The 20,745-nt window shown below is 38.2% G+C and overlaps 1 protein-coding gene across 2 annotated transcripts; it reads right to left on the bottom strand.

Moving 5' to 3' along the window:
* Positions 1 to 3,247: 3,247 nt before the first annotated feature.
* On the bottom strand, positions 3,248 to 13,972 carry prkcda (protein kinase C, delta a). 2 transcript variants are annotated; one of them, XM_067460068.1, is made up of 19 exons: positions 13,672 to 13,972; positions 10,637 to 10,673; positions 9,809 to 9,937; positions 9,091 to 9,290; positions 8,938 to 9,004; positions 7,458 to 7,617; positions 7,346 to 7,377; positions 7,049 to 7,134; positions 6,843 to 6,972; positions 6,428 to 6,528; positions 6,230 to 6,326; positions 6,018 to 6,148; positions 5,628 to 5,801; positions 5,253 to 5,344; positions 5,053 to 5,115; positions 4,814 to 4,952; positions 4,540 to 4,728; positions 4,326 to 4,454; positions 3,248 to 4,240 (listed from the first exon to the last, which is right to left on the bottom strand). In XM_067460068.1, exons 3-19 carry the CDS (start codon positions 9,915 to 9,917, stop codon positions 4,082 to 4,084), a joined length of 2,058 nt encoding a protein of 685 aa, XP_067316169.1. In that variant the 5' UTR covers positions 9,918 to 9,937; positions 10,637 to 10,673; positions 13,672 to 13,972; the 3' UTR covers positions 3,248 to 4,081. The 2 variants fall into 2 exon arrangements, with proteins under 2 accessions (XP_067316169.1, XP_067316168.1); XM_067460067.1 differs by lacking the exon at positions 10,637 to 10,673 and having other exon boundaries at positions 3,249 to 4,240.
* Positions 13,973 to 20,745: the final 6,773 nt, after the last annotated feature.

Below are 20,745 nucleotides of genomic sequence, written 5' to 3'. Positions count from 1 at the left end.
TGGGAAATTATTTTTGAATTTGGTGCTTTCTAGACTGAGAAAAGACAGAAAATGTATTTTTGTCTCATGGGGATGAAAGACTACAATTCCCAGAATGCTTCACTGCCCTGTGAGGCCATTCCCAAAGCCACCAACTTGATTACTGTGACTGAGTTGATTATGTTTACAGTGTGCAATATAACATGCGTTCATGTTTCGCGTGTAAAAAAAACACTGTATTTTTCACACAATTTGCTTATCTGTACAGCGCTGTTTTCTCTGTCCTAAAAACGGCCTGATGATTTCCTTGTTCTATGAAGTCCCTCCTTCAGAAATACGTAACGAGTTTTGATTGGGCCAGCGCTTCCCGTGTTGTGATTGGACAGCAGCTTAGCGCACTTTGCCTGGAAAGGTGTCTTACCATAACGGGGAGATGCATGCGCGCAATGTGCGCTCTTCTCCAAGAGGGAGAGCAACAAGACCACGCCCCCTATTTCGCTTGTTCTTGTGGGCGAAGGGTTAGTCAACAAACTGTTCTAGTGACGTCATTCCTGCAAGGAAGTTCGCTGTAGGCTTTGAAAGGGAACTTCTGTTATTTAAAATACCTCGCTTGGCTTTGAACTTTGAGCTTTATAATTTAACAGGTATTATTTATGCTCTAACAGCAACATTACATTACACACTAACTAAAGTTTGAAAGATGGATTCACGAAGAACGGGACCTTTAAAAACTGAACGTGTCAATTCTATATAATGAGTGAGTCACCGCTCGAGTATCACAGCACTGAGCACTAACTGCAGGAGTGAGATAAATGAGCTGAATGAGCTCTCATGAGGTAATCGCGACTACACTCACGGCATACATTCACAACGCGAGTTCAGTCTGGCGCGTTTCAGTTAATGCCTTTGCAAGCTTAACTTTCATAGAAATTAATTTGAGAAGTTAAAAGACTTACATTGCTCACCACAGCTCCGTTTAAATGAGTGCCTGTAGCTGCAAGATGAGCTGTGAGTGTGATCTCCCATCCCCATGCGCGGGTTCAACACATGCGGAAATGGCTCCCTCTGCTGGCTGTAGTCTTTAGCCTTTGGCCAAACATTCCTCCTATGATGCAAATATCATCAATTTGCGTTATAGGAGGAATTTTTACAGAAATAAAATGCATAAATCTCTTGTCTCATGGGGATATGAGGGGGGTAAGCACAATCATTTGAATATACTCCAGGGTTACTGATAAAAACCCATATCGCTGAAGTAACCCTTTAATATTACTTATCGTATCGTTACTGAAATTGAAACAATAGATCCTTTTTTTTTGGCTGTTCATACAGCAGTATGATTGGATTAACATCCTTATTAAACATGTGCACATTCAGTTTTTATTGAAGAATATTTTTTTTTCTTTCGAGGAAACATATTCATTTACATGCTTTAAAACGAAGACTTCTAGAAATGCTGCAAATCTTTGAGTTTTACAAAAATGAAAAGCAGAAGATTTAGTTTTTAAACAGAATTTGTCTTTCAGATTCAGATGAACAACAAAATGGAGGGAAAACACAAAATGCAACTTCTTGATCATCATTATGTGGTCTAAAATATAAGAGGAACAGGACATGAGTCATGGAGGGAAGACTTTAAATAAAGTTATTTGACAGTATTGCGGTGTTAAGACGCTCAATTGTCTACAATTTCTTCATGAGATCTGGAGGATCTGCTGTGACTGATGTCTTTATCGTTCTCCCTCATCTTTCTCTCTGTTAGGATCACAGGACAGGTAGATTGAACATGAAGTGTTCCCAGATGGAGGCAGCTCTGCAGGAGCAGGTGCAGGTGAGAGAAGGACTGAAACCACAGGAAGAGTATGATGGCTGTGAGAGGAACAAGAGCAGGAACATGAAGCTAAGATGGAAACGGCTGTAGAGATGAGAATTAGTTTGTAGATTTTGAACTGATCACACATCTCTTTTCTCACGCATCTCCATATCTCAGGGCTATATCTTTACCTGATATGTGAACCTGAGAGAGTTTCACCACCACCTTTTAAATAATAAAAATGTTATTTTTATCCATTGTATTATTTAGGCCACTTGTTTTTCCTCATTTTTTTAATCATAATTATATATTTGATGTAGTGAGTTAATTTCAGTAATGGTATGTTCCAATTAGTTTTAGACAATTTATTAATAATAATCATTGTTCTCTATCTATGCTATTGAACAACACTATTTATTTGCTGATTTGGCAGCTGATTTTAAAGGGTACGTTATTTGGCAGACCTTCACGGAACATTCAGAACGTTCTCAGAATGTTTAGGGGGCAATTTTATGTTCCCAGAACGTCCCCGCTGGTGTCAAGGACGTCTTTCTTTCTTCAGTTGAAAAGAAAAAAAGTTTTTTGAGGAACACATTCCAGGTTTTTTTCACACCATTGACTTCCATGACAACCTTAATGTTGACGCTCCAAATCAATGCAGTTTCAAAGCCCTTTAAGGAGCCTCAGAGGCTCTGCGCTCAGACGAGGAATAGGGTCTTATCTAGCGAAATGATTGGTCATTAAAAAAAAAAAAAAAAAAAGATTCTACTTTTTAACCTAAATTGCTCATCTTGTGCTGCTCCGAGGCGCGCCAGTGATTGCGCAATCATGTAGAAAACGTCACACCTAGACGGCCCACAGCTGATTTACAGTATTTCAGCAAGACAGAAATAATGTCAGAGGCGGACAGTATTGAAGTACTTTTACTTTCCAAGTTCTCTAAGTATAAAAGCCAAAATGATATGCCTCATACATTGACATTTATATTGATATGGATATATGAATGAGGCATGTTTGATACGATGGTGTTGTTCTAGTCAGCAAGTGACCAAACACTGTACTGTAGAGGGCGCCACGGCATAACTTAATTCATCTCTGGATATAGATGATTTTTTCGTTTTTTCCACAGCTTCATATCAGTTCATTAAAGGAACAATGTTGTTATAAATATGATGTGACTCACAAGTATAAAGTTAAGGGTACTTTAATACTCAAATTTAATGTAAACCTGTAAATAATCAAGGTTGAAGATTTTGAAGTTCTTAAAAACGTATCAGAAAGGAAAAACGTGACACTGATTACGTGAGCCTCTTTGTGAAAAAGATCAAATGCCAATTTTCAACATTTTTTTACCTAAAATTATTATACAGATAATTAGATTTTTTTTCTTATATTTAAACATAATACTATTATATGTGCATTACAAAAAATAAAAATGATTGTAAATATAAATCACAATCCAAATCAGTTATTCACCATCAAAATGTTTATTGGACTCTGTTAAATTCTCATCTTAAGACAGAGTCATGAACGTATTTGATCTTGTGGTCTCTTAATAAGTGCATCTTATAAAAACACCATAAATGCTGCAACAATATGCACACTAAAATACACAATCAGATGACACTTTTAGAGCTAAGATAGCTATGTTTCTGTACCAGATATACAAATGTTCTAATTAAAACACAATATATTCATTTAACACTTACAAAGCACACAATCAACAAGTTCTGGTCAATCCTTTGTGCAAACAATTAATATACACACACACACAAAACACGGAACAGACACAGATCATTGCAGAAATGTTCAATGTAATCTATGACTGTAGCATGCACATGTTGACTTAAACATACTTGTATATAATCTCTGACCTAATTTGCTTTTATTAATTGCTCTTCTCCCAAACTGAACTAACAGCACACTCCCTGCATTCAACTGTCAACTTTGTATAACCCAGTTAGTACTAACGCAAGATATTTTTAGACATCATAACTCTGCAAGGGCAAGGTAAAAATTGCATTGAGATTGAGGCACCCTAAAGAGCAACAAGACTGCAATCTCACTGATGCACAATGAGGAGGCTTGAAATCTAAATTAGGTTATAAAGGGCTCCATTAGAAGCTCACTGACAGCCCGTCTTGTATTTATAAGGTATGAGTTCAGCTCTTTTAAAGGACAATTTGGGAGAGTGCTCATGGTTGGTTTGGTTAGAGCTATAAACTGGCTCAATACTATGATCACATGAACATAAATGACGCTTTTCTTTTTGACCACATTATAAATTTGTCACTTTTGTAAAAGATGCTCCATGCTTGGATTAATGAATGAGAAGCCAGCAAAAGCACTCTGGTCCATGGAATCGATCAGGCCTTTCTCACAGTGTGAGAGACGGGGTTTCTCACTCAAAAACTCCCGGTCAAAGTTACTGCAGTCATTTGGAGCTTTCTGCAATTAGACAAGACCAGAACATTTTTTGAAAACACCAAAAGACACAAAAAGAAGAGAAACAGATGTGAGAAGAAAAACATACCACTTTTGGTTTGAAGGGGGGCTCAACTTCTTTCCTTTCTAGAGCAGGCCAGTTGACCGTCTTAAAAAATTGGTGGCCTCGTATATTTCCCACAATCCCTAAACGGCGTGATGGGTCGCGCTCAAACAGCTGTGTACAGGGATAACAAAAGATAAGGTGTAATTGCAGAAATGTGATTTGTGTTGTTTTTAATTGAGTATATGTGCATGTCTACCCTTTCTAGCATGTCTCTAGTATCCACTGTGATCCAGCGGGGATAATGAGGGGTGTCCATTCGGATTGATTCAAACAGCTCGTCCTCATCGTCACCGTGGAATGGAGATTGACCAATCAGCATCTCATACACGAGCACGCCAAACGACCACCAGTCTACCGAGAACGAGTACTGCTGACCCAACAGAATCTGATTTCCCACACACAAACACATCAAGTCAGGACCAGGCCGTTGTGGACCTGAGAGTGAACCAACATCAAAGTGCATTCTTTACCTCAGGAGCGATATAGTCTGGAGTTCCACAGAAGGTTGTGGCCCGATTTTCCCCAAACACGTTCTCCTTACACATTCCAAAATCAGCTATTTTTATGTGACCCTCTCCATCTAACATCACATTATCCAGCTTGAGATCCCTGACAAAAGGAGAGGACAATAGTAAAAAAAAAATATCATAGAAAATGGTGTGAAATGGGGAAGTAATGTGTAATTAATACATCAATTTTTTTTCTGTACCTGTAAATAATGCCTTTGGAATGGAGAAACTGCAGGCCACATACTATTTCAGCTCCGTAGAACCTGGCAAGAGAAGTCAGTTCAATGTAGTTTTTCTGGTGTTTTATATATGTAACATTCTCACCAAATCAAGTGCTCACCAATATTTTTTTAAATGATAGAAACTATTCTTATTTTGTATGCATATATGCATGACATACGTGGCTCTGTACAGATCAAAACGCCCCTTTTCCTGTATATGAAACATTAGATCTCCTCCATTCAGATACTCCATCACAAAAAATAAGTGCTCCTGTTAGAGATAAACAAATTAAATGTAAACTATTTATAGATTATAATTAACAAATGTGCTTGACATTATACATTTACTTGTTTTAACATTCCACGTTATGTCTAGTAAAAATGTATCTCATGTTAATGAGGTTTAATTTAAAATGAATTGAAATTTTAATGAACATTTGGAATGTGGAAAACTAAATGTATTAAATGTGAGAGCCATAATTGCATACATTTCAAGTGTTTGTGTAACTACTTTGTGATTGTTCTTTTTGAATTAAAGTGAAAGTTTGGTGTACCTTGGTCTGAAAAGTGGAGTAGAGGTGTGTAAGAAACGGATTATCCCAGGCGAGAGCCAGCACTCGTTTTTCTACCATGGTGCACTCCACATCATCATCCATCAACACCACATCCTTCTTCAGTGCCTTCACTGCAAACCATTCACCAGTCCCCTTTAGCTCAGCCAAAAGCACCTGACGACAGAAAGATGATGAACATGTGTTTGTGTGAACTTGAGCATGACTGTATGTAGCAGTTAATCAAAACTAGCAAAAGGCTAAGTCAGGTAACTTCCCACATAATCCTGGGACCCTCCACCATGATCACGTGACTTAAGCAAAACGCATTTCCTCCTTCATGTTTTCTACACTGTATATGAATGTGTGGGGGAAAGAGAGGTTTTATGTTACCTTGCCAAAGCTTCCCTTGCCCAGGACTTTATGGAAAATGAAATGCTCAGCAGTGATACGCGTTTGGTGGATGATTCGAGAGGGGGGGCGAGGACTCAAACCCTCCCATAGACGACCATAAGGAGCACCATCTGCAACATAGCTTTTCTGATAAACTGAAATCACCCTTTTTATTGTTATAAATCACCACCATATATATCAAGCACACTCACCATTAACATCTGTTCCTGGAGTTTTGTTAAAATCCTGGTAAACAGCGACATCCTGTGAGTTGCTCTGCGAGTTGCTTTCAGGTCGCTTGGTGGATTTCTGTGACAACACAAATATTCACAAACTTAATTTCAATACTTTTATTCTTTTGTGTTTATTTTAAGTGCCTCACAACTTGGGCTTGTGCAAACGATATATACAATTGAGACTTGAGTAAGAGCCTCTGCCAGTAGTTTCTGGTTGATGCCACACAAATTAGCCACTTTGGTCTGGCACTTATGATGGACATTCATGGAACAGTCTGAAAAACAAAAGACGATTGCAAACATATAATCAGAGTCCAACATTAAGACTAGCCAAGCACCAATTAACAAAAATAAAGTACCTTTTTCCCGTAAATATAACTAGCCAGTTTACAGTTACTGACCAGTGAGTTGGTAACTATTTTTAGGCGTTTCTAAAACGTTTTAAACCAAAATAAGTTGTAAGTTAAATTAATCCCCCCAAACAATTCATAGTTTAATTGTCATAAAAATTGCCAGTAAATTAGCAGGTTTGGATAACAGTTAATTGTGGGCCCTTATAATACATCAACGGTTCACATAATATACTCACCCTCGCATTTGAGGCCCTGTTTGACAAGACCCCACAGCAGACTGCCACAATGGTCACAAAACGTAGGACTCATGTAGTTGTTTGTCTTAAAGCGATGTGGCATATCAATCTTAAAACGCTCCTTCTGAAACTGTAGGCACACACAAACTTTAAATAACCCGGTCACAATAAAGGAAAAAAATTAAATAGTGAAATACAGCACATACCATAGTGTCACGACTGTTGGTTGCAGTGCCTGTGCACCTTCCGATAATTTTATCAATACACTTCTTGTGGATGGCTGCATTGCATTCTGGTGAAAAAAAACTATTTTTTAGGTGGGCTCAGGAGACTCTGTGTTCACAATGTTGCTTTATTCCAGATGAAACGATTTAATGTTGAACAAAGGGAAGCAAATCAGTCATGTCTTTCCCCTTTTAGGGTACATTCTTACTAAAAATGTTTTTTCTTACTTTTGTACGTTTTGTGGGCAAGCATTCAGGATAACAGAAAAACATACTCACGTCTGCACTTGTAACCTTGCTTGTTGAGACCCCTGGGCAGTAAAAGACAAAATTATATGAGTATGTCTAAATTATACATTTCCAAACATATAACTGAACATTCGGGACTGACCAAACAAAATCTCTGCAGACAGAGCAGAAGGTGGGCTGTCTGAAGAAGGTGGCGATGAACTCATGGTTTTTGATAAAGTGAATCTTAGCCTGTTTAATAGCTCCACGACGACGAGTGAGAGTCGGTGCCTCGTCTTCTGTCACTACTGACTGACGGTTCTCTAAGTGTGAAAGAGAAAAAACAAACCTGTATGGAAGCAGAATCAAGCTGAAGGCATGGAACTTAACAGTAAATGCATGAGATCTATGTCCTCAAAGCAATTCACTACAATTTAAATGATTATATTATAGCATATAGTAAATGTTATGCTTTTTTAAAATTTAACTTTTACAATGGCTGCATTTTGTTCCAGTCCATTCCATCCATTCCATTCATGGCTTCATTTGAACAAGCACAGCACACGTCAAGTAAATGTCACTTTAGAAATATCTCCATCAAGCTAATTATACTGTACAAGGACGAAATACAAGTCTGATTAGTCAACTAGTTATTCAATCAACCCACAAACAACATAGCACTGAAAATCAAAAAGGTGGAAGTTTTTCAAATAAATTCTGTTCTTTTGAACTTGTTCTTCAAAGAATCCTAAAAAAGATATTTCCACAAAAATATTACGCAGCTCAACTGAGAAAATAAATGTTTCTCAAGAAACAAATCTTATTAGAATGATTTCTGAAGAATCATGTGACACTGAAGACTGGAGTAATATTACAATAATATTAAAATAGAAAAGTTATTTTGAATTTCACAAGATTACAGTTTCTACTTTACCCAAATAAATAAAAACTCGGTAAGTACAAGAGACTTTCATTCAAACACACACACACACACACGCACACACGCCCCAAACTTTTAAACAAAAATCTGAAGTGGAACATTTTGTATTCTAAAAACAATAAAACAAAAAAGAGGAGCAATGGATAGAATGTTTGTAGAAGGCCGTGTATAACGCAGGGATGAGCTGTTGTGACTTGTTCAGCAGAGACATTCCTGTCCACAGAACTTTAAGGGGAGTCCAAATGGATTCACACATGCCCATTCACGCGTGATGAGATAAGCACGACCCCTCCCAAAACTAACAGCAATACTAGGTTAGATTCAAGCAGGGCTTTAAGTAAAAAATAAAAAAGTACATTGAACAAGAGCTCAAGGGTGGCACTGAGGTGAAATGCCCATGTCCCATTAGTGACACACTACCTCAGGGTAGATATAAACAGTTTGAGCACATTATGAATAACTCTTTTTACATCTAGTAATTTTCATGAAAACAGCATTTCCATGAAAGCAAAATCCAGTCTCAAGTTAATGATTCTTTTAGTTCTTATTTGGAAATGCAATTAATACTGTATTTTGTTGCCAAATTATATGATTCAGTCAGTATACAATGATCAAAGACCACGATTTCCACCCCTCATTGTGGACATTTAATCACTGGAAGAGAGAGATTGAGCGCTTATTTGAGTGAGAGTATATGTCTTACCTGCATCTAAATCCTCCAAAAAGAACTGTACAGACATCATAACTTTCCCTGATGGCTGCAAATCAACCTGAAAATGAAGCAAAACTTTATAACATCACCTGTGAAAATGCAAACATTGACACTACATGACAATGCATAGACATAACTACATACCCAAAATTCTGCACGTCCGTTTGCCTTCTTGCATCTTTCTGCCAACACAGACACACCCACGGTAACTTCTGCTAAAGGTTCCTCTGCGGTTCTCATGAGTAGTATTTGTATGACACGTCCTTCATAAATATGTGCGTCAAAACCGGATCGCCAAGCAGGATACATGGTGGGCTTCTTCTGGATTAATGTTTTTCCACGCTCTTAAAAGAAAAGGTGGATATTTTTGTGATTAGGCTTAATCACTGATCACAAATCTTTGGAATGAAATACTAGTATACTCTAAGTCACAGTATGGTATACTGCAATGATTTTTATAAAAACAGCAATAAGCATTTCAGCACAACTTACGTTGCACATTAAATTTAAAGAGTAGCATTTGGGATTTTAACTTCTGCTAGTTGATTAACAACAATCAGCCAGAAAATACTAAAAAAAATTGCACATGATTGTGGCTTTCAGTCACATGGAAATGAAGGTCAAGTCAGGGTTCATTGTGGGAAACAATATTCCGTGTGCTGTGCTCCGTTCTAAACTACTCATTTGGCAAAATGAAATAGGTAACTAATTTCTATGCAGATGGAGGATTTACATGTTGTTCCTTGTACACACACTATACTGCAGAAACAGAGCAAGAAGCTCGGTGGCAGTATGCCATTCCAAACATAGCAATGCACTTGAAACCCCCATTACACACACACTCATGCACACATTTACTCACCAGTGCTGAGAGCTTCCTTCATTTTGACGGCACAGAATGGTGCCTCAGCCATTGGCGAGAATGTGCCAAGATCATAGGCATTAAACGCAATTCTCAGGAAAGGGGCCATGGCAACCCCTCATACACAGTCTAAAAAAAACACAGACAACCAAAATTCTTATGATTTGACTAATGTATTAGGCGATATGTTCAGTAAGAATGCAATACATCAGCATTAATGTATACAGGAAGAAGGAAATTAAATCAAAAATATTACTTTATTATCAATGCAGAACTACTAATATCATGTAATTATATTTAACTAATAAACAGAGGAAGAGGAATATGTTTTGTCTAATTACTAGGGATCTCTTGGTGTTCATTTCTCTCGGTTCGATCATGAAATCTAATAGTAGCTCTGTTGCTCTCCAAATAGTTTCATTATACTTTATGTTACTTAAGTTTTGTAATCAATTAGCATCCAAAATTAATACGCCCTATTTATGACCTTTAACATTAAGCGAGCCATTTTTTCTGTTGTGCCTTTAAGGCTTCTATACAAACGCCCTCTTCATGTAAATGAGATTGGGTGCTTTGCTGTATTTTCTTAAGAGTAAAGGATTTGCTGCCTCTCTGTTGGTTTGTTTTCAGAAAACAATCCATGGTGAAATGATCAGCTTGACATGATGATAGTGACCATGAAAAAAGAAAAGAAAACTTGAACTGCAGTTTCAAACGCTGGGATTTTTTTAGAAGGATATGCAGAGTGACAGGTTCTACACACAACCAAAACCATCACAATTTAACTCTTCTCATTAGAGTTAAGGAGTAAAATAACCTTTTTATTACCTCAATGTGAATGGGTGGATCACTGGACCAAATAGACCTTGACAGGGAAATGCAGGCGTTCAGTTAAAAAATATTCAAAAATATATTCTCTGAGAGTCTGATATGCTGTGCATCAAAGTCCATTTCAACAGATTTCATATGATTTGTCACATTCAGTGTATTTGTCTGTGGTTAACCTAAAATCTCATTGGTCATGGTCAAACAAATACTAACAAGTTTGAGATCTGTATTTTCTTTCATGCGATTTTTATGATTAATTAAAAATACTTAACTGCAAATTAATAAACCTATTTGCTAAGGTTTATTGGTTTAATTTTCATACAAAAGGACAATGCAGGCATTGAGAAAGGGCTCCAGTCCAGGTAATCTGTAACAGTCATCCCTTCAAACCTCAATAGCCTATTTCTATTACATTCTCTTGCTTTATTGTGCATCAAAACATTTGGAACATGACCCAGATGAGGTTTATAGGTTTATGGTAATAACAGAGCCTAAAATTGATTGGTCTTGTTCTTGCATAACGTCAGGACTCCACCCACTTCTATCGAAAGCCAATGACATGACTCAGGCTCTGACTGCAACATAGAAGCTTCATAATAAACTTGCTGGTTTTAGTGGACTTCAGACCATAATACTACATAGTGTGTAAGAATAAGAAAGACAGGGAGAGAGAAATTTGAACATTCATCACCCATATGAACACATTTCTTCTTTAGTTCAATTATGTAACACACATGTTGAAACATGTCAGAAACCTACACAGAATCGTTCAAACAAGTTACAGAATCTCAATCTAAAAAAACCTAAATCTATGCTTGTGTGCGCTAGCGAATCAGCCCATGTCAATAACATAAGCTTACAGCACAGTACAAAATCGATTCTGAAACAATCCATGACACATCAGAGTCTCTCCTAGAAAGAGTCACAGACACATAATGAATCCTGTCTATGGCTGATTCTTCAGCTAAAAACGCTAGAAGAGCCGGAGAAACAAGTCTGTGCCCTTGTGTAAGTAGAAGTGTGAAAATGATATGATGGTCAGATGTGGTTAACATGCTTTTCTGAACATAAATCTCATCATAAAAAGTTCAAATAAGTATTACAAGAGGGTCTGTAGTCTTAAACTTTAGGACAAGCCATAACAGGAGCTAAAACAATTATAAGGGTGTTAGACGTGTGTGTTTGTGTGTTCATGGCTTTGTAAGGTATGTATCACTAGTACTATTGCAACAAACCCCTTATCCCATAAGTATCACATTTAAAAGGATAGTCCACTCAGAAAATAAAATCCTGTCATTATTTACTCACCCTTATCTCATTCCAATCATGCATGACTGTACAACCTTTTTTCTGCAGAACGCAAAAGATATTTTGAAGAAAGTTGTTCAAACAGCTTCAACTCCATTGACTGTTTTGCTACCAATATTCTGCAACAACAACAAAAAATGAAATATGCTCATAAGAGTGAATAAAATAAGACAGATGTTTTAGGTGGACTATCCCTTTAAGAGTGCAACTGGTCTTGAAATGTTTGTGCGGCTTGTTGAAGAGGTCGTAACATATTTTAATTTGAAAATTAGGATTTGAGATACTCAAGTGTGGCCTAGCTGACCTGGGCCAGTAAGCGACTGCCTAGACACCACCCAGAACACCCTAGTTCCCATACTCCAATCAGAAGACCTTAGCAACCAAACCGCATAGCAGAAATCCTGTTGCACATAAAGTAAAGAATAATGAAATCTCCTCATGGTGTGTAGCCTATCTTTCATAGCCCATCTGGCGAAAATATCACCAAACTTAATGTAACTAGTTGCTTTAAAGTACATGAAATGCATATTCTAAGAATGTACTTCACATAATCTTGCTGATTTCTTGCAAGGCATTTATGGGGTCTTTGTTCATTAGTTAACACTGATGTCAACAGGAGCAGCAGGTTTCATCACCTATGTCCACAGTCATATACACACACACACACACACACACACACACACACACACACACACACACACACACACACTAATGTACGGGACAGGAAGGAACTATCGACACCCATGAACAGAATGAAAGAGTGGTATGGTGTAAACTGTTCAACCACAGCAGGATGTGCGTCTCCACTGCAAACAGTTATCACGTCAGCCACATGCTATAGTGTAGTGATGGATAGTTACTATTAAAGGAAATATAATGGTAAGGTGAAATCTTGCTACACATTATCGACAACAACGAACATTAGATAATTACTTTACAATGTAACACTTTTCCACCATGCGCGCGCACATACACAGTCATAAACTACAATCACGCTGTATCTGTTTTGTAGCCTAGGCTATATTAGATCGATAATTATTGATATTTCGTAGAGGAGGGTGTCAGTGGCATTTTAGACCCTCAATGTCATCAGTTGGGGCTACGTTTTAACTATGAATAAGATAAATGTAATAAGTCACAAATAATAAAAAAATACAACAACAAAAAAATATTTATTTTGTATAGGCTATAACAAACGAAATCTAATGCCTGATGTAGACTAACGTTACATCAAAGGCGTTTTTGGATATCAACAGCTTGGAACTCGCCTGTAATGAATAGCTTAAATGCTCTCTAGGTAGGTCACTAGGTTGAGACAGAACCTCTATTGACTTTTCAACTACGTAGAGTTGTTGTATAGAAAGACAAAAGTGCGGAAAACGACTCTGTCAAGGTCCAGTAGACAGCAGCGTAACGTTACAGTAGTGGTTGTGAAGCAGCGGTTTGTAGGCTACTGAGCATTTTCATACCATTCTAATAGTCTAAATAGGTTTATGGTTTTTAGAGAATGCCATATAAAACACTGAAGAGGAGAGGGATGTATGTATCTGTAAAACACACAGACTGACTCTGTGCGCGGCGCTCGAATCAGTTCAGCGCATCAATCGGAGAAAAAAAACAGCGAAGAAAATGAGTGAAACACTCTAAAATGCAAAATGACTAAAGTTCTAACACCACCAAGCAACATTCGATCAAAACAACTCAAGAATTAGTGTGTAACTCCTTACCTTTCCTCCTGAAGAAACGGACTTTTCTCTGCGGCGCCTGCTTTCTTCGATGATTAAGTCGTTTGAGGAAGTACAAATCGCTCGTGGAGTTCTGAGTAAAGTAGGGCGGAGTGACGTCGCACAGGTGCTCTCTTTCCTTGCGCGATCCCTCTTCTGTCTCACGCGCTCTACTTCAGAAGACTGTATAATAAGCAATTGCACTGGACAGAGTGCACAGGTGCGTTTTTAGAGTCTGTATCAGTACAGACAGTGTGTAAATAACCTCTTTGTGAAGGGCTCATGCGAAGGCATTGGCGGTGTACCTCTAGATGCCCCACTATTGAGCGTGGTATGCTTATGGCAAGCCAGTTAAACATTTATTCTTTTGATTTATTTAGTTTTTAGCAGGGCCTCCAAAACCATCATAGACATTGAGGGGTCAATATATTTAATATTCTACACACCACTCATTGTTGTTAGAATCACAAACAGTTTTTAATTTAGGCCTACATTTTTAGAATTGTCTGCTAGTCTGGCTGCCCTGTTTTCAGTAGCAGAACATGATTTCCAGCTTAAAACTTATAACAATTAGAGAGTGTGAGGTATAATGCTGCGTTCCAGGCAACCCGTAAACCTGTGTTTTTCCAATGTGTAGGTGCACTGGAACAATAGTCATGACTTCCCACCCGTGAACTGGTACTAGATCGATGTACTCCCAGTGTTAAGAGCTCTGACATCCCATAGCCCACGAAACAAAAATGGCAGCTCCTATGGAAGTTTCCCTCCAATAAGCAAGGAGTAACCACCTTTGGTGATAGAAATGATTGTTAATGAGCATAAGCCCTGTATGGTGCTTATGATGCTTTGTTTACATCTAGCTACCACAATTCCTTGCGGTTTGGTGTGACTGCCTGGAACTCTACAAAGTCGTGAGTCATGGTTTGTAGTTGTAACTTAAAAGCTCAAAAACCTGCCTGGACCACATTATAAGTATAGTTATAACATCCATTAATGCAAGCTAATATAGTATATGAGGAGCTTTTTTCCAAAATGCTATACATCCATTTTAATAGTTTTCATGAAAATTTAATTTTTTTACCTACACCCATACATTTTGTCAATATTCGATTTATCCTGTGAAAATTGTCTATTGTCTCAGTCTGAACATGTTAAACAATGATTGTTAAATGAAACAAAAATATAGGTTGATTATAAATTCAAAGTTTTCTTTTTCTTTCAAAACGGTTAGATTGCCGGTTAGAATCACGTTCCGGGGGGTTGGTAAGCATGGGATGGTGTCATAAGCCCCTTTCACACTGCGATTCCGGCAAATACATGGATAATGCGACCCGGCATTTGTTCCCGGGTCGCTATATTTGGTCCATTCACACTGCCAGCGAAATACCGTAATATGTGCACTTTTCACACACAACCCGTAACGGTCCCGGTTCGAGTTGACACGTGACATCCGGATGTGACGTATAATGGCGAGCGATCTCAGCTTCAGCGCGGATAGTAAGGAGCTCCGTGGTCTCGACTTGTGTCCAGTTTGTGCACATTTCTGCTTGTTTAATTTTAGTTTCTTTTGTATACAAACACTCTCTGCGTTTAAAACACCGACTAGCTCTTCTGGCACTGCAGGGTTGTATTATTGAAAAAACAAGCTCTAGGAGTCGCACGATAACTACGTACACGTTGCGGCATTAGTTTCGGCTTTTGTTCACACAGCGCTCGTCCCGGGTCGAATACCGCAATATTAGGTCCCCGACCCGGGTCAAATTCGGTAATCAATCCCGGGACGTGGTTGCTTTCACACAGAAGGCGACTCGGCAATGTTCCGGGAATATTGCGGGTCCGACGTGCAGTGTGAAAGGGGCTATAGATTGCCGGTAAGACTCGTGTCCCGGTGGGGGGTGTCGTAGATTGCCGGTAAGACTCTTGTTCTGGACTGGATTCTGTTCCGGAGTAAATGACATAATTTACATTTAGAAGATATTAGCCTTCAAAACTTACAGTCTCTGACCTCTGCCAAAATATGGATCACTGATTTTGATGATATCATTCTGCCCTTCAGCTTCTCACCACATTTAATGTTGAATCAAATGCTCTAGAATCTGAAGCGTCAACACATTGAATACTTCTATATGTTTCAAGGCACTTCAGTGGGACTTTAATAAATACATTTTAAAACAGCTTGCCACATATTGCTAACATTATATTGCTAGCCACCACTAGATACAAATACAACGAGGAACAATGATGCGTTGGCTGCTGATTTATAGATAGTTTACTCAGAGGCATTGAGATGAGGAACAGACCATGAGTCTGGATTCTATATTCTGTCCATGGAATATTATCTATAAAGCATATGGTGAAAGGTCACATAACTGTGGGTGTGAAGGACGCAATATGTGAAAATCTATGCTCTTGTGTGTGTGTGTGTGTGTGTGTGTGTGTGTGTGTGTGTGTGTGTGTGTGTGTGTGTGTGTGTGTGTGTGTGTGTGTGTGTGTGTGTATGTGTGCTTGTAGTCTTGTCCTGCTTTCCTTCTCTTGGTCCGCAGTGCTGTGGAGTGTATGTCCTAGATTTAAGTGTGTGGGTGAGATTTAAAAAAAGCAAAGAAACAACAGTATGTTGCAAAGCCTATGTGTGTGTAGATATCTGGTGCAGAACTGGAGGTGGTGAAGGGGCTGTTTTGATACCCCCATGGCTGATTGAGCAGATCTACACAGATGTTGTATTGTTATGTGTAAAATAACCACACACTAATTAACTGATATTTAATCATTTGTTTTCTTTGTTTGTGAAAAGAACATTAGATAAATACATGGATGAATTAGTTTTAGTGTACTGGTATGCTAAGAGAGAAGTTTACAGTTGTACATAAACTTTGAATCTGACAAACTCTCTCTCACACACAAACATGCACACATACACATACTCTGTAAACAAAAAAAGAATGCCTTATATGTCAGTTTCCAGCAGTAAAACAGAAGCCACATTTCTTCCTCTTCTCGCCACAAACAATGAAGAAAGTATAAGTACTTTTTTTACACATGTATGTAAGATAAACGGGCCCAAATAAAAGGGAAGTTGGAAATATGAAGATTTTTTTTTTTAGAGATTTATTTTATTTAGAGTTTATTTCAAGTAATAATAGATTAGGTCAACTGACAAGATTTAGACAATGAGAGACTCCTTATATATACAAATGTCCATGTGCATTGACCTAGAATTTACCTAGAACATATCAATAAAAGAAAAGTTAACGATTTTATCTACTGTAGGAAATAGAGGGATCTTTTCTTCCCCCTCTTTTTATCTCTTTGCTGCAATGCAGAGGAACATAAGACACTTAAAAGACCCAAAAGTGTCACGACAATGTCACAGTGACACTGCCACAGAATCATGTACAATCACACACACATTTTCTGTGCCTCTCACTTACTGTCTCACTCTAGATCTTCAGTCAAATTTTCTTGGTCTAGAAAAAGACTAAAAACTGGTATTCTTTAATATGTCCCACCTTTGACCTTTACATACATTTTACATACATAATCTATCTTCAATTGGTTTTACATAGTAATCTATCTTCAATTGATCTAACAGGATGAAACTATATTTAAAGAACACTGTTTACCTTTACAATTAATTCATCTACAAGAGCAGAAAAAATGGGCCAAGCCAAGAACGGCAAATTATATTTAGCAGTCTTTTAATGGTCTGAACTATTTAATCACAAATCACTGGTCAGGAAATTAGCAAGAACTGCACAAATACTGTAGGCACAGAATAGCCTTACCTTTTGTTGGGTAAACTTGCAGAGAGCTTTTTACGGGAAGATGTCAGTGTTGTTCCACTCAATGTTAATGGCTTCAGACAGTTCATGAGTAGTTGAAAAATGCCTCCCAGTTCCTTTGAGCATAATCTGAGACCAAATATTCTCTACAGGGTTCAAATCTTTACTCTGACCAGGCCCAAACATGAATCTGTGAACCACTTCATGGTTGTCTTTGCAATTTAGGCAGGAACATTGTCTTAACATAAAATAACATTAGATAACAACTTTTCATTTGTGGGAAGGAAACCATTCTGCCGTATTCTCCTGTACTCTAAAAGCATTAAATGACTTCCTATATTCTGCCATATTTGTGTCTTTGAAGGTTTTTCTGAGACAGCAATGGCTTTTTAACTAGTGCATTTGCTTGTGACAATTAAAAGCTTAGTGTATAGACATTTTGGGTGTGGCATTTTTTGTCCAGGAGTGCTAGAGCCATACACTCACTATGCCAATATAGGCAAAATCAGTTGACTTTGTTTAGGTCTCAGTGAGAAAGGTGAAGTGGGTTGGGCTACAAGCAGTCTAATTAGAGATGTTTTGATTAACAGTAATTATCTCAAAGTACAGCTATTACCATGAATTCAGTGCAGTCAAGTAGGCTGAAAAGCCTACTTCAGGGGCTGTGTGGAAGCACCATCCACTCAAATTGGAGTGAGTAGATAGTCCATTATTAGAGAGGTAGGTTTCAAGTTTTAACCATCCAGCACCACCCTTAATCATTTTTCTTTAACAAGGCATTTGATAAATTTCAGTTTCTTTCTGTTAAATAAACTCACCTAAAGGATTATTAGGAACACCATACTAATACTGTGTTTAGCATCTTGCAGTTGATGGAGATTTGTGGGACGCACATCCAGGACACAAAGCTCCAGTTCCACCAGATCCCAAAGATGCTCTATTGGGTTGAGATCTGGTGACTGTGGGGGCCATTTTAGTACAGTGAACTCATTGTCATGTTCAAGAAACCAATTTTTTGTTACATGGTGCATTATCCTGCTAGAAGTAGCCATCAGAGGACATGGTAAATCAATGGTCAGAAACAATGTTCAGGTAGGCCATGGAATTTAAACGATGCCCAGTTGGCACTAAGGGGCCTAAAGTGTGCCAAGAAATCATCCCCCACATCATTACACCACCACCACCAGCCTGCACAGTGGTAACAAGGCATGATGGATCCATGTTCTCATTCTGTTTACGCCAAATTCTGACTACCATCTGAATGTCTCAACAGAAATCAAGACTCATCAGACCAGGCAACATTTTGCCAGTTTTCAGCTGTCCAATTTTGGTGAGGTGAGAATGAGTGGTACCCGGTGGGGTCTTCTGCTATTGTAGCCCAAATGAAACCTTTTAAAGGGTTACTTCAGCAATTAGCATATGGCTTTGTATCAGTAGAAACCCTGGAGTATAATCAAATGATTGTGCTTCCCCCCTCATATCCCCCTGAGAGAGATTTATGCATTTTATTTTTGGAAAAATTCCTCCCGTGATGCAAATTGACGATATTTGCTCATCTTTGGAATGTTTGGCCAGAGCCCAGAGGCTAAAGACTACAGCCAGCAGAGGGAGCTATTTCCTCATGTTTTCAACCCGCACATGGAGATCTCACTCACAGCACAGGTCGCAGCTGCCGGCATTAATTTAAACGGATGCTAAGCAACGTGTTTTAACTTCTCAAATTAATTTCTATGAAAGTTAAGCTTCTAAAGGCATGAACTGAAAATGCGCCAGATTGAACACACATTGTGAATGTATGCTGCAAATGTGGTCGCAATTACCTCAGAGAGCTCATCAGCTCATTTATGACATTAAATGTAATCTGACTCCTGCAGCGTTAGTCCTGTGAGACTCAGACGGCAATTCGATCGTTATATTGACGTTATATACATGTTCAGTATTTAATTGTAGTGTCTGTTCTCTCAGTCACTGTAATCCAGTAGTGGTGGCTTTGGGAATGGCCTCACAGGGCAGCGAAGCATTCTGGGAGTTGTAGTCTTTCATCCCCATGAGACAAATACATTTTCTGACTTTTCTCAGTCTAGAAGACACCAAATTCTAAAATAATTTCACATTTCTACTACAATAATGACCCAGTTTAAATACAGATTCATCTTTCCAGTGCTGAAGTACCCCTTTAAATTATGAAAGTTAACTTTTTTTATGTTTTTAATTTAAAAAAATAATGTCTTTCTAATCTTTCATTAAAATGTAACTTCCCATCTGAAAGACGCCTTTTCGGCTTAAAACAACAAGTCCCTCACCTCAAGCCGCTGTCTTATCTCATTCTCTCTTGAGTAGTTATGTATTTATCTTGAATTCACGACAGTTAAAAAGTATGAATGTGTGTAGTATGAATGTAATCCAGACGTACTACATTCGTTGCCATTCACAAATCCTGTTACATGGCTTCATGGGATTGTCCATTGTATACACATTTCAGAATCCTGCGTAGTAGGTCATCTGTGTCATTTTTACCTACTCTTTTATGAGTACTGTGAATTCGGACATACTCTTTTTTTTCACATACTGTTTTACCATTTAGTAAAGAAGTGTGTGATTTTGGATGCAGCCTGCACCTAACTGCAGATTCATTCCATTATGGAAAGCCTACTTTTGACATTCAATAAGTTCTCGGTGTATAACATATCTCATAAAAAAATAAATACAATTATTTTGACTTGACACCTGTTTTAGAACCTGTGGTAAAAATGATAATACAAACCTTGGTCAGTCTTGCACAACCCTGAAAGAGAATAATTTGTCTTCTTTAATGAAGAAACTGCAAAATAGGAAATTAATGATGCAAATGACTTTTTCTGGCATAACCCACTGCCGATGCTCTAGAGCAGGGGACTCCAAACTCAGTCATGGAGGGCCACTGTCCTGCAGAGTTTAGCTCCAAATAAACACACCTGAACCAGCTAATCAGTGTCTTACTATGGCCTAACTAGGTGGAGGTGGAGCTGGACTAGATAAAGCACAACCCATGACGTCCAGAGAGAGGAAGCTTGACTCTGCAGTGAGCACCCTGTGATGCTCTTTCTTTCATCTAAACCTGATGAAATCAGGATGAATGAGATTTCGGATGCTCTAACAAGGAGGCTAAAGGCTGAAACACGTAGCGTCAGTTGCTAGATCATCTCTTGAGATCAGAGGAGTGAGGTTTACGCACACAGCAACTAGCTGGCCTCCGTTACACAAAGCAATTAAAAAACCTTGCCAATTGCTTGACACATTTTATGAGATATTAAGGAGA

This window comes from Pseudorasbora parva, chromosome 12 (genome assembly GCF_024679245.1).
Source record: "Pseudorasbora parva isolate DD20220531a chromosome 12, ASM2467924v1, whole genome shotgun sequence".
NCBI lineage: Eukaryota > Metazoa > Chordata > Actinopteri > Cypriniformes > Gobionidae > Pseudorasbora > Pseudorasbora parva.
The sequence above is the reverse complement of the archived record's forward strand: the minus strand, read 5'-3'. Positions and strand labels throughout refer to the sequence as shown.